Source organism: Mandrillus leucophaeus, unplaced genomic scaffold (assembly GCF_000951045.1).
Source record: "Mandrillus leucophaeus isolate KB7577 unplaced genomic scaffold, Mleu.le_1.0 Scaffold166, whole genome shotgun sequence".
Lineage (NCBI taxonomy): Eukaryota > Metazoa > Chordata > Mammalia > Primates > Cercopithecidae > Mandrillus > Mandrillus leucophaeus.
Genome location: NW_012101654.1, coordinates 3,913,192 through 3,926,048, shown reverse-complemented (window position 1 = coordinate 3,926,048; position 12,857 = coordinate 3,913,192). Strand labels below are relative to the sequence as shown.

The 12,857-nt window shown below is 42.5% G+C and overlaps 1 protein-coding gene across 1 annotated transcript in view; it reads right to left on the bottom strand.

The window, feature by feature from the left end:
- Positions 1–572: 572 nt before the first annotated feature.
- Positions 573–12,857, bottom strand: part of LOC105536948 (chromosome unknown open reading frame, human C6orf99) — a 50,957-nt gene continuing 38,672 nt past the window's right edge. Inside the window, 3 exon segments of the mRNA XM_011976436.1 lie at positions 573–725; positions 727–770; positions 773–813. Coding sequence (XP_011831826.1) covers positions 573–725; positions 727–770; positions 773–813 — 238 coding nt within the window.

Below are 12,857 nucleotides of genomic sequence, written 5' to 3'. Positions count from 1 at the left end.
AGCCCCTTCCCACATCAAACTGCACTTAGGAAGGTCAATAATGGTGCTGGTGGTCACATATTCCCTAACGTTCCTGGGTTCAGTTGCTGCTATGTCTTTTTAGATGCTAATTTTATGCTTCACTCAAAGGTTTTCCAAAGAAAGAGGCTTTTAAGTAATGAAAGAATGAATGGGGTTTAAAGCCCTGGCAAGCTGATACTGATCAGTCTCTGGAAAGGTACAAAGCACCCTGTAGAACGGGTTTGGCATGTTTGCAACAGAGGAGGCGTCACTGCCACAGGAAACTTAGCAAGCGCCCATTTCCCAGTAGAGTTTATTTATCTCAAAAGGTTTCTTCCCTGTCCAGGTATTATTACCACAGGAGACTGGGAAGAATCACCAGATGAAAATGCCTACATTTAAATACTTAAGGTTCCTTGCAAAGCAAGGAAGGTTTTCTATGATTGAATTTAATATATTAGTTTCATTGTAGAACGATTTTTAACCAGTCTTGTCCGAGACTCAGAATTTTGGTTGACTTTTATACTTAAATTTACCATGGAATTTTCTTTCCATCTGTAAGATTTAAGTGTTTAACAAGTACTTGCTGGTAAAGGGGCTAACACAAGCACCAATGAGTCACACTAGAACTGTTTACACACCAAAAGGCTGAGATGGGGGAAGCGCAGAGAGGGATATTCTCTGGGGAAAAGATAGAGGCTAGGATGTGCCACCCCTCGGCCGGCCGAGCAGATGGACAGCACTACTGCTGCTGTCCCAGCCACCACGGAAGCGCAGACACCCGCTTCGAGTGGTTTATCTTCACTTCTTCCTCTTTAAAAAAAAAAAAAAAAAATCAAATATACACAAAGGCATAAAAAGTAACACAACCAGCACCTTTTACTCCCCTAACACCCAGCTTAAGAAATAAAACATGATAAAAACAGCTCCCAGCACAACTCTAACCCTAATCTAATCTCTTCCCTCCCTTCAAGTAACAATTCCTACCCTAAATTGATTATTCTCATTTCCACGGACTTCTTTTTTTCTTTTTTTTTGAGACGGAGTTTTGCTCTTTGGTCCAGGCTGGAGTGCAGCGGCGGGATCTCAGCTCACTGCAACTTCCGCCCCCATCCCCCCCACCATCCCCCGGGTTCAAGCGATTCTCCCGCCTCAGCCTCCCGAGTAGCTGGGACTACAGGCGCCCGCCACCATGCCGGGCTAATTTTTTGTATTTTTTTAGTGGAGACGGGTTTCACCATGTTAGCCAGGATGGTCTCGATCTCCTGACCTCGTGACCCGCCCGACTTGGCCTCCCAAAGTGCTAGGATTACAGGCGTGAGCCACCGTGTCCGGCCTATACTGCACATTTTTAAGCTTTATGTGCCCAAAGGTGTGTGGGGTCATAAGCAAATATTTTTTGTGGGGGCGCCTGTCTATATAAACAATTTGAGTTGCCCAAACCTACATATTAGTACCATTCTGGCAGCCCAATCTTGTGCTATGCCATCTGCCAACAGGAACACCAGCCAACTGCGCCAGCCAACAGGAGCAATCTGCTCACAGTTCTTCCTGGAACCAAGATTTGGCACCTAAAGGCACAGCCCAGGACTGCTAGGGGCATCTGGTCAACCTCAGGCGCTGTGCAAAGGGTGGAGAGGAAGGCTAGTCATCTGAGTCTCTGTCCAAGCTCTGCCCTAGCTCCTGAGATGTGGGACCCGCGACAGGGGCTCCATTTGCACCAGTCTAGAACCAGTACCAGTATACCACATGTGTACTTCTGAAGTTCACATTTACCATTCAACATTGTATGAATTATCCATGTTGACAACGACAGCTCTAGCTCATTCACTTGCACTGTTACTTAGCATTCCATTATATAGACAATTTATTTATTCATTCTTCTGATAATGGACATTTTGTTTGTTTCCAATTTCCTACTATAAAAGAATTCAAGTGGTGTCATTCACCTGGGCTAATACCCGAGCTTCGTTGTCCCACGCCAAGGAAATCAAGGACGCCACATACGGAGTGAAGTTAACAGTGGTGGTTTAATAGGCAAAAGAAAGAGAAATGCTCTCTCCTGCAGATAGAGGGAGTCCAGAGCGGGTCTTCAGGTCCGCAGTGAAGTGCAGGAGGTTTTATAGATGAGCTTGAGGAGGCGGTGTCTGATTTACCTAGGGCACAAAAGATTGGTCAAACCAGTTGTGCCATTTGCATACCGCACGAAGAACTGGTTAGGACTGGGTGTGCCATTTGCATAGCGTGCAAAGAAGCTGGCTGCCCCACCCTAATCTTTTACTGTGCAGATGGGTTCTCTACGTGGTGGGTGCCATGTTGCCTGCTTCTTTACTGCACACGTGGTGACAAAGAAAAGGGAAGATGGAGTCTCTATATTGAATATACCTGGTCCTGAGGTAGCCTTTTCCTGTTGGCACAGCTGCCAGCATTCACCCATATAAGCTTCCAGCTTGCTTATCTGTGTTTGCAGCTTGATTTTACAGGCTGCTCTTTGTTAGAAAAGAAATGATTTGGGGGCTGCTTTTTGTTTAAAAGGCAGCCTTACCAAGGACTCCTTTACCCTCACTATCTGCCTAAATAATTTCTTTTTAGCTGCTGTATCAGCATGATACATTAGATATTCTTCGACATGTTTCCTGCCATGTGCAAGGGTTTGTCTGCAGTGCATACCTAAAAAGGGAATTATTGCATCTTATCGTATGTGTATTTTCAACTTTATTACATATTTTCAACTTATTCTACCAAACGATTACCAATTTATATGATCATTACTGTAAATTGTTTCATAGCCACATCAATTGTTGGTATTATCACCCTGAAATAATCAAACAGGTTAGAATCTAATTTTAAAAGACTTTATTCAAATGCAAAGTTTGAGAATAGTCCACCAGGAAACCAACTCTAAGGAATGGAGTTGGCAGTTCAAAGTAGGAAAGTTAAGGTTTCGTTTATATATAGGGAGAGACAGAGTAGATTTAGCAAGATTAAAACAGTTTTCATACAAGGTGGTACATAGTTATAGCACTTTGATTGATGGTAGGCAGTGTTTGTGGGAATGCTACATTTAGCATTTTTTTTTTATATCTATAAAGGGTATAATAGTGATAGGTTTGTCATCTGCGATCAGCAAAGCAGGACAACAAAGGGGACGTTAATCAATAACAAAGGTCATTAATTAGGAAAGCAGGAGGTTGTTGTTCCTGGTGTCATTTAATTGTCTCTAGTTATTGTACAGAACAAGAAAAATAAGAAAGTAAGTTAATCCATAATCTGAGAAACAGAAGTTGTAATCATATATGATCTGAGTCATGACTCAGATCACAGTCACATCTCTCTCAGTGCTTAAAGTGTTTTGGGATTCCAAGAGCTTTTAAGCTATATTTATTTTCACATTATTATCAGATTTAAAATTTTAGCCAAGCCGAAGGGTGTGAAGCAGTATTTCACTATGCTTTTAATGTCCATTTTCCTGATTACTAGTAACTTTTTCTATGTTCATTTACTATTTTGTTTTTTCCTTTAGGGAATTGCCTGTCTTTTTCTTTTTTTTTTTTTTTTTTTTTCTTTAGGGAATTTCCTTTTTTTTTTTTTTTTTTTTTGAGACAGAGTCTCACTCTGTCCCCCTGGCTGGAGTGCAGTGGCTGGATCTCAGCTCACTGCAAGCTCCGCCTCCCGGGTTCAGGCCATTCTCCTGCCTCAGCCTCCCAAGTAGCTGGGACTACAGGCGCCCGCCACCTCGCCCGGCTAGTTTTTTTGTATTTTTTAGTAGAGACGGGGTTTCACTGTGTTAGCCAGGATGGTCTCGATCTCCTGACCTCGTGATCCACCTGTCTCGGCCTCCCAAAGTGCTGGGATTACAGGCTTGAGCCACTGCGCCCGGCCTTGCCTGTCTTTTTCTATTGGGTTATCTGTCTTTTTAATAGTAGGTCTCCATATATTTTGGATACTTTATAAAATCTACTACTAATATTTATGAGCAAAATATGTTGCATATATCTTGTGTTAGTCCATTTGTTCTTTTAAGAGCACCTGAGACTGGGTGATTTATAAAAAAACAGAAGTGTGTCTGGGCCAATGGTTCTGCAGGCTATACAAGCATGGCACCAACATCTGCTCAGCTTCTGATGAGGCCTCAGGAAGCTTACAATCATGGCAGAAGGTAAAGGAGGAGCAGGCAATATCACATGGCAACAGCAGGAGCAAGAAAGATGGTGGGGGTGGGTTCAACACTCTAAACAACTAGATCTCACAGGAACTAAGAGTGAGAATTCACTTATCACCAAGGGGATGATGCTAAACCATTCATGAGGGATCCGTCCCCGTGATCCAGTCACCTCCCACCAGGCCCAACTTCCAACACGGGAATTGAATTTCAACCTGAGATTTGGTGGGAAAAAGACATTCAAACTATATGATACCTTCTCAGAGTCAATAGCTTATTTTTTTTACTGTTTGTGTCTTTGGAGCACAGTTTTAAAATTTAGTATCAGTGAAGTTATCAAATTGTTATTTACACTTTTTGTTACTTATAAGAAATATGGCCGGGCGCGGTGGCTCAAGCCTGTAATCCCAGCACTTTGAGAGGCCGAGGCGGGCGGATCACGAGGTCAGGAGATCGAGACCATCCTGGCGAACACGGTGAAATCCCGTCTCTACTAAAAAAAATACAAAAAACTAGCCGGGCGAGGTGGCGGACGCCTGTAGTCCCAGCTACTCCTGAGGCTGAGGCAGGAGAATGGCGTGAACCCGGGAGGCGGAGCTTGCAGTGCGCCGAGATCCTGCCACTGCACTCCAGCCCGGGCGGCAGAGCGAGACTCCGTCTCAAAAAAAAAAAAAAAAAAAAAAAAAAAAAAAAGAAATATTTCCCTAACCTGAGATCATAAGCATTTTCTTCTAAAAGTGCAAAACTTTTATCTTTCCTATTTAGATCTTCAGCCAACCCTGGAATTGATTTTTGTTTATAATGTGAACATTCAGCTTTATTTTTTTCCCATATGAATAACCAATTGTCTGGACACCATTCTTTGCCACTGATCTTCCATGGCACTCTGATGTTTTTCAATTTCTATACAGGCATGGGCATTTTTCTGTGATTTCTGCTCTAAACCATTTATCTATTTTTCTGTGCCTTCATCAATACCACTCTGAATTATTAGACCTTTATAATGAGTAGTTATACCTGGTAAACCCAAACGTTGTGCGTCTTTGAAACTAGTTATTCTTGTCTATGTTTTTCTACTGAAATGTAAAACCAGCTTGTCAAGGTCCAAGAAAAATCCTGTTTGAATTTTAATTAGAATTGCAATTCAATTGCAACTGAATTCACAGATTAGAGAACTGACATCTATATGAAATTGTGTCTTCCTATCTACTTGCCTGGAATATATTTTTTCATCCTCTTTCAACATTTTGTTATCTCTTATAAATAGCATATATGTAGACTTGTCAAAAATCAACCTGAAAATCTCTTTGTCTCAGCATTTTGCAGATGTTACTCTTCCACTGACTTCTTGCTTCCATTGTTAATGTTGAGAAATCTGCTATTAATCTTACTGTTGTGCCTTCATAAGTCGTTTGTCTTTTCCCTGTGGCTGCCCACAGTTCTCTTTTTCTTTAGTGACCTCAGTAACACTATAATGTGTTAAGGTGTTCATTTGTTTTACTTATTCAGCTTGGGATTCGCTATTATTTCTGAATCTAAGGATATGTAACTTTAAGCAATTCTGAAAAACTCGCAGACATTATCTTGTTGAAAATCACCTTTTACCTGTTCTTTCTGTTCTCTCCTTATTAAATTTTCATTAGAAGCAGGTTAGATCCCCTCATTCTATCTTCCATGTCTCTTAACTCCTGCCATTTCCCCATCACTTTGTCTCTCCATGCTGTGTTCTAGAAAATTTTTTCAGCTTTAATCCAGTTAATGCCATATCAATTCTTTCTTTAGCTATGTCAAATCTACGATTCATTCATTGGTTCGTTGGGGTTTTAAAATATATTTTTTTTTCTTAGAAGTTCTATTTAGTACTTTTTAAAATCTGCCTAAAACTGATCTGTGCTATTAGAGGTGGCTAGGCACAGTGGCTCACACCTGTATCCCAGCACTTTGGGAGGCCGAGGCAGGCAGATCACAAGGTCAGGAGATTGAGACCATCCTGGCTAACACAGTGAAACCCCGTCTCTACTAAAAGTACAAAAAAGTAGCCGGACGTGGTGGTGGGCACCTGTAGTCCCAGCTACTAGGGAGGCTGAGGCAGGAGAGTGGTGTGAGCCTGGGAGGTGGAGCTTGCAGTGAGCCGAGATCACGCCACTGCACTCTAGCCTGAGTGACAGAGTAAGACTCCGTCTCAAAAAAAAAAAAAAATACTGATCTGTGCTACTAGAGGTTAGGATAGTACTTACCCTTGTGAGGGGCATAGGTAATGACTGGAAGGAAACATGGGGACGGGGGACCTGGGGATGTTAGTAATGTTTCAGGTTTTTTTATGGGTGCTAGTTAGATGTGTTCCAATTGTGAAAATCCATCAAGCTATATGCTTATAATTTGTATATTTTTTGCATGTATATGATTATATTATATAATATCTCTTGCTCTTTTCTTATATTTTTAAATGTAATCAAACATTTAGGCATATTTGTTTTATATTATGCATTTGATAAACCCATTATCTTAAGTTCTTAGGAGTTCTTGCTGACTCTTATGGTAGCTTGTTTCTTCATGTATTTTTTTTTAATTTGGAGTGAAAGTTTATGTTCAGCTAGGACTTATCTGTGGGAATTCTATAAGGTCTAGGTTGAGATTGTGTCCCTCCAGGAAGGATCTGCATTGCTTCTGTCAGATGTCCAGAACTGGAACCAACTCGGGATCATAGAATTAACTTCTAAAACCACTCGGTGTAGATTCAAATCCCAGATCCAAAACCCCTTTGAGTGAAGATGTGGCATTATACATCTGTGGAAGCTGCTTTTTTTTCTCCACACAAGGCACAGGCAAAGATAAGTTTTTGTTATTTCTCTTTGCTAAAAGTCAGATTTTGTTTCCTTTATTCAATCCATTCTTTTCCTAAGGATGTAGCTTTTTGAGTGTCTTGGTACTATATGGAGTTTTCAGTTTCAACTTCCTAATTTGCAACCCCTTCGCCCCCACCAAGGCATTATCTACCAGGCACAGATGCCAGTTCAGCATCCAGGTCATCAAGACTGACAAATATCCCCAGCACAGCAGTGGCTTCAATATTAGTTTACAACTCCAGTTTCGTTCCACTGTGACCACTGGGAATCTCCTTGATATTCTTCTGATCTGCTACAAGTATGTAAAAACATATTTGTTACATTAAAGCTCGGATTTTGAGGTATTTTACATTTGGTCTATTTTCACTTTTGTTGTTGTTTGTCTGTTGTGATGGTAGCAGAGGTTCCATAACAGTAGCTTAGTGTGTCTTGGGAGCAGGGCACAGAGCACTGGTTTTTGCTGTGAAGCTCTAGCAGACCTAGCAAGGAACAGTCTAGTATCTAAAATGAAGCTGCCTGGAGCAGAAGTAGCAGCTTTCCTGAGCCACTAGTTCTAGGGTGCGGTTCTCAGAGTCATTCTTGGAAGCCCAGCTTAGATCCTGCTCCTCCAGCCCTTTCAGTGATTTTGTAAAAAGCTAATTTCCTTTGACAAAGCGCCTTCTCCTTAAAATAAGAAGAGTGGTTTCTGTTATCTCCAACTAAACCCTGCCTTACACAGACATCAAAAGTCTAAAGACAAAAGAAATGATTAATAAATGTAACAGGTTTTAACCAAATTTGTCAGTGAATAAATACAAATTACAACAAGATTTTTAAAAGTTTTTCCATTTATTATTTTTAGAAGAGATATTTCCACTTATAACATTGGCAAAATTCAAAATATAATAACCAGGCAGGGAGCAGTGGCTCACGCCTGTAATCCCAGCACTTTGGGAGGCCTAGGTGGATGGATCACCTGAGGTCAGGAGTTTGAGACCAGCCTGACCAACACAGCGAAACCCCATCTCTACTAAAAATATAAAAATTAGCCAGGGGTGGTGGTGGGCGCCTGTAATCACAGCTACTTGGGAGGCTGAGGCAGGAGAATTGCTTGAACCTGGGAGGCGGAGGTTTCAGTAAGCCGAGATCACGTCATTGCACTTCAGCCTGGGTGACAACAGTGAAACTCCATCTCAAAAAAAATATATATGTGTGTGTGTGTGTGTGTGTATACACATACACACACACACACACATATACACACACACACACACACACACACACATATAAAATAACCAGTGATGGCAAAAACTTGAGGAAGCAGAGACGCTCTCCTCCACTGCTGCCGATAAAATTAGCACAAGCTTTCTCAATAACAAAGTTTTAAACATGCATCCGACCTTTGACCTAGTGATTCTATTCCCAAAAGTTTATTCTAAAGGAATAATTAAGGATCTGTAGTAAGACTTTATGGTAAGAATGTCCAGTGAATTACTATCTATAATTTTTTTAATGAAGTTAACTCATGTCTTACTTGTTCCTGCTGGTATAAGAAAATATCACAGGCAGGGTACATTATAAATAATGTAAGTTGGTAGGGCATGATGGCTCACACCTGTAATCCCAGCACTTTGAGAGGCCGAGGCAGGCGGATCACTTGAGGTCAAGAGTTCAAGACCAGCCTGACCAACATGATGAAACTCCGTCTCTGTTGAAAATACAAAATTAGCCGGCTGTAGTGGAATGCACCTGTAATCCCAGCTACTCGGGAGGCTGAGGCAGGAGAATCACTTGAACTCGGGAGGCGGAGATTGCCGTGAGCCAAGATTGCGCCATTGCACTCCAGCATGGGCAAAAAGAGCAAAACTCTGTCTCAAAAAAAGAAAAAATAATAATATAAGTTGACTTTTTCACAGTTGTGGTGTCTGGAAAGTCTAAGATCAAGGCACTAGCAGATGCCAAGATGGCACCTTGCTGCTGTGCCCTCACATGGTTTGAAGGGACAAAGGCTGTATCTTCATATGTTGTAAAGGGAAAAAGGGCAAAGGGGCCCTTGAACTTCTTTCATAAGGGCACTAATCCCACTCATGAGAGCAGAGCATTCATGACTTAATCACTTCCCCAAAAGCCCCACCTCTTAAAACTATCCCATTGGGTATTAGCTTTTAGTGTATGAACTTTGGAGAGACACAAACATTCAAACCATAGCTCCTCACATTGAACAGCTGAAGGCTGGTCTAATACAATATGGCACATGCATAAAATACAAAATTATACAGACTTTATAAAACCTGTAGTAGAGAAGGTAGAGCACAGTTCGTCCCCCTTGCCGGAACACCAATTTTAACAAGCATCTGCACACAAAAAAGCACCGTCACAAGAACCACAAAAGTCAGGGAAGCAATCACAGTACCTGGTTTTAACTTCATATCCCTAAAAGGGCCATGGAAGAGGCTCGGAAAGACAGTCTTGAATCACTGACGCCACCCCTCTCTCACCCCCGGCAGCAGCCATATGGCACAGAGAGAGGATCTGTGCACTTTGGGGAAGGGAGAGCACAGCAACTGGGGGACTTCACACTGAACTCAGTACTGCCACGTCACAAAAGAGGATAAAGCTGTGCTGGGCTCAGCCAGTGCCTGAGCATGGAGGGAGCATTTGCACCAGCCCTAGCCAGAGGGGAATTGCCCATCCCAGTGGTTACAACCTGAGTTTTTTGGCAGGCTCCAAAACACTGTGGGCTGAAGTGCTCTGTGCTCCTAGGTACCACCTAGGCCACAGTAGAGTAGAGCGACGAGCAGGCTCCTGAAATTTCCAAGTCCAGGCCTAGGCTCTTGGACATTTCTGGACCTGTCCTGGGCCAGAGGGGTACCCACTGCCCTGAAGGGTGAGTCCCAGGCCTGGCAGCATTCACCACACTCTGACAGATGAACCCTTGGGCTTTAGGTGAATATCTCTGGTTGACTGGCAGAACCCGCTCTGGACCAGTGGTGGTGGTGGCCACATGGAGAGGCTCCTCTCCCTGTGGAAAGGGCAGGGAAGCGTGAGAAGGACTTTGTATTGTGGTCTGAGTGCTAGCCTAGCCACAGTAGAACAGAACATCAGGTAAATTGCTAAGGTTTTTTACTCCTATCCCTGGCTCCCAGACAGCATCTCTGGACATGCCCAGGGCCTGGGGGAACTTGCTGCCCTGAAGGGAAGGGTCTTGGGCAAGGCCTGGTGCTGTGCTGACTTCAGGTCTGACCCAATGTAGTCCCAGTGGTGATGGCCACGGGGATGCCTGCATCACCACACTCCCAGTTCCACATGACTCATCACAGAGTGAGAAACCCATGTGTTTGGTAAAAAATAAGGGAAAAGAAGAAGAGTCTCCGTCTGGTAATCCAGAGAATTTTTCTGGATTTTATCCAGGACCACCAAGGTGGTATCTTTCTGAGTCTGCAAAAACCACTACATTACTGGGCTTGAGGCCTAAGTCCCTTCAAATAACTGGGAAGCCTTCCCAAGGAGGATGGGCACAAACAAGCCCAGACGGTGAAGGCTACAATAAATACCTAATTCTTCAATGCCCAGACACCAACAAAAATCTACAAGCATCAGCACCATGCAGGAAAACACAACCTTCCCAAATGAACTATATAAGTCAGCAGGGACCAATCCTGAATAAACAGAGAAATATGACCTTAAAGACAGAATTCAAAATAGCTGTTTTGAAACTTAAAGAAATTCAAAATAACACAGAGAAGGAATTCTATCACATAAATTTAACAAAGAGGATGAAATAATTTAAAAGAATCGAGAAATTCTAGAGTTGAAAAATGCAATTGACATGCTGAAGAATGCATCCGTCTCTTAATAGCAGAATTAATCAAGCAGAAGAATTAGTGAGTTTGAAGACAGGCTATTTGAAAATACACAGTCAGATAACACAGAGACAAAAGAAAACAGAATAAAAGGCCAGGTGCAGTGGCTCATGCCTGTAATCCCAGCACTTTGGGAGGCCAAGGTGGGCGGATCATGAGGTCAAGAGTTTGAGACCAGCCTGGCCAACATACTGAAACTCTGTCTCTACTAAAAATACAAAAATTAGCCAGGGACATGATGGCACATGCCTATAGTCCCAGCTACTTGGGAGGCTGAGGCAGGGGGATCGCTTGAACCTGGGAGGCGGAGGTTGCAGTGAGTTGAGATTGTGCCACCGCACTCCAGCCTGGGTGACAGAGTGACACTCCGTCTCAAAGAATAAAAAACAATGAAGTATGCCTACCAGATCTAGAAAATAGCTTCAAAAGGGCAAATCTAAGTTATAGGCCTTAAAGAGGAGGTAGAGGAAGAGCTAGTGGTAGAATATTTATTCAAAGGGATAATAACAGAGAACTTCCCAAACCTACAGAAAGATACCAACATTCAAATACAAGAAGGTTATAGAACAGCAAGCAGATTTAACCCAAAGAAGACTACTTCACGGTATTTAATAATCTAACTCCCAAATAATCAAGAATAAAGAAAGGATCCTAAAAGAAGGAAGAAAAACAAACAACAACAACAACAAAAAAAACAGTAACATACAATGCAGCTCCAGTCTGGCAGCAGACTTTTCAGTGGAAACATTACAGGCCAGGTGAGAATGGCATGATATATTTAAAGTGCTAAAGGAAAAACTTTCTTTTTCTTTTTTTTTCTTTTTTTTTTGAGATGGTGTCTCACTGTCGCCCAGGCTGGAGTGCAGTGGTGTGATCTCGGCTCACTGCAAGCTCCACCTCCCGGGTTCATGCCATTCTCCTGCCTCAGTCTCCCAAGTAGCTGGGACTACAGGTGCCTACCACCATGTCCAGCTCATTTTTCTTTTTTTTTGTTTTTTGTTTTTTGTATTTTTAGTAGAGACAGGGTTTCACCGTGTTAGCCAGGACGGTCTTGATCTCCTGACTTCATGATCTACCCGCCTTGGCCTCCCAAAGTGCTGGGATTACAGGTGTGAGCCACCGCACCTGGCCAGGAAAAATTTTTTATAATAGTATTTCCAGTGAAAATATCCTTCGAGCATGAAGGAGAAGTAAAGACATTCACAGACAAACAAAAGCTGAGGGATTACATCAACACCATACTTGTCCTATAAGAAATGCTAAAGGGATTTTTTCAATCTAAAAGAAAAAGACGTTAATGAGCATAAAGGAATCATCTGAAGGTAAAAATCTCACTGGGAATAGTAGGCACATAGAAAAACACAGAATAATATAATGCTGAAATTGTGATGCATGAACTACTCATCTTAAGTAGAAAGACTAAATGATGAACCAATCAAAAATAACTTTTCAAGGCATAGAAAGTACAATAAGCCATAAAGGAAAATAACAAAAAGTTAAAAAGCAGGGGGTTGGCCAGGCATGGGGGCTCATGCCTGTAATCCCAGCACTTTGGGAGGCTGAGGTGGGCAGATCTCGAGGTCAGGAGTTCGAGACCAGCCTGGACAACACGGTGAAACCCCATTTCTACTAAAAATACAAAAAGTAGCCAGGTATGGTGAAGAGCGCTTGTAATCCTAGCTACTCAGGAGGCTGAGGCAGGAGAATCATTTGAACCCAGAAGGCAGAGGTTGCAGCAAGCCAAGATCGCAGAACTGTACACCAGCCCAGGCAACAGTGCAAGACTCCGTCTCAAACAAAACAAAACAAAACAAAACAAAACAAAACAAAGGCAGGGGAATGAAGTTAAACTGTAGAGTTTTGTTTTTTTTTTTTTTGAGATGGAGTCTTGCTCTGTCACCCATGCTGGAAGGCAGTGGCACGATCTCAGCTCACTGCAACCTCCACCTCCCAGGTTCAAGTGATTCTCCTGCCTCAGCCTCCTGAGTAGCTGGGATTACAGGCACA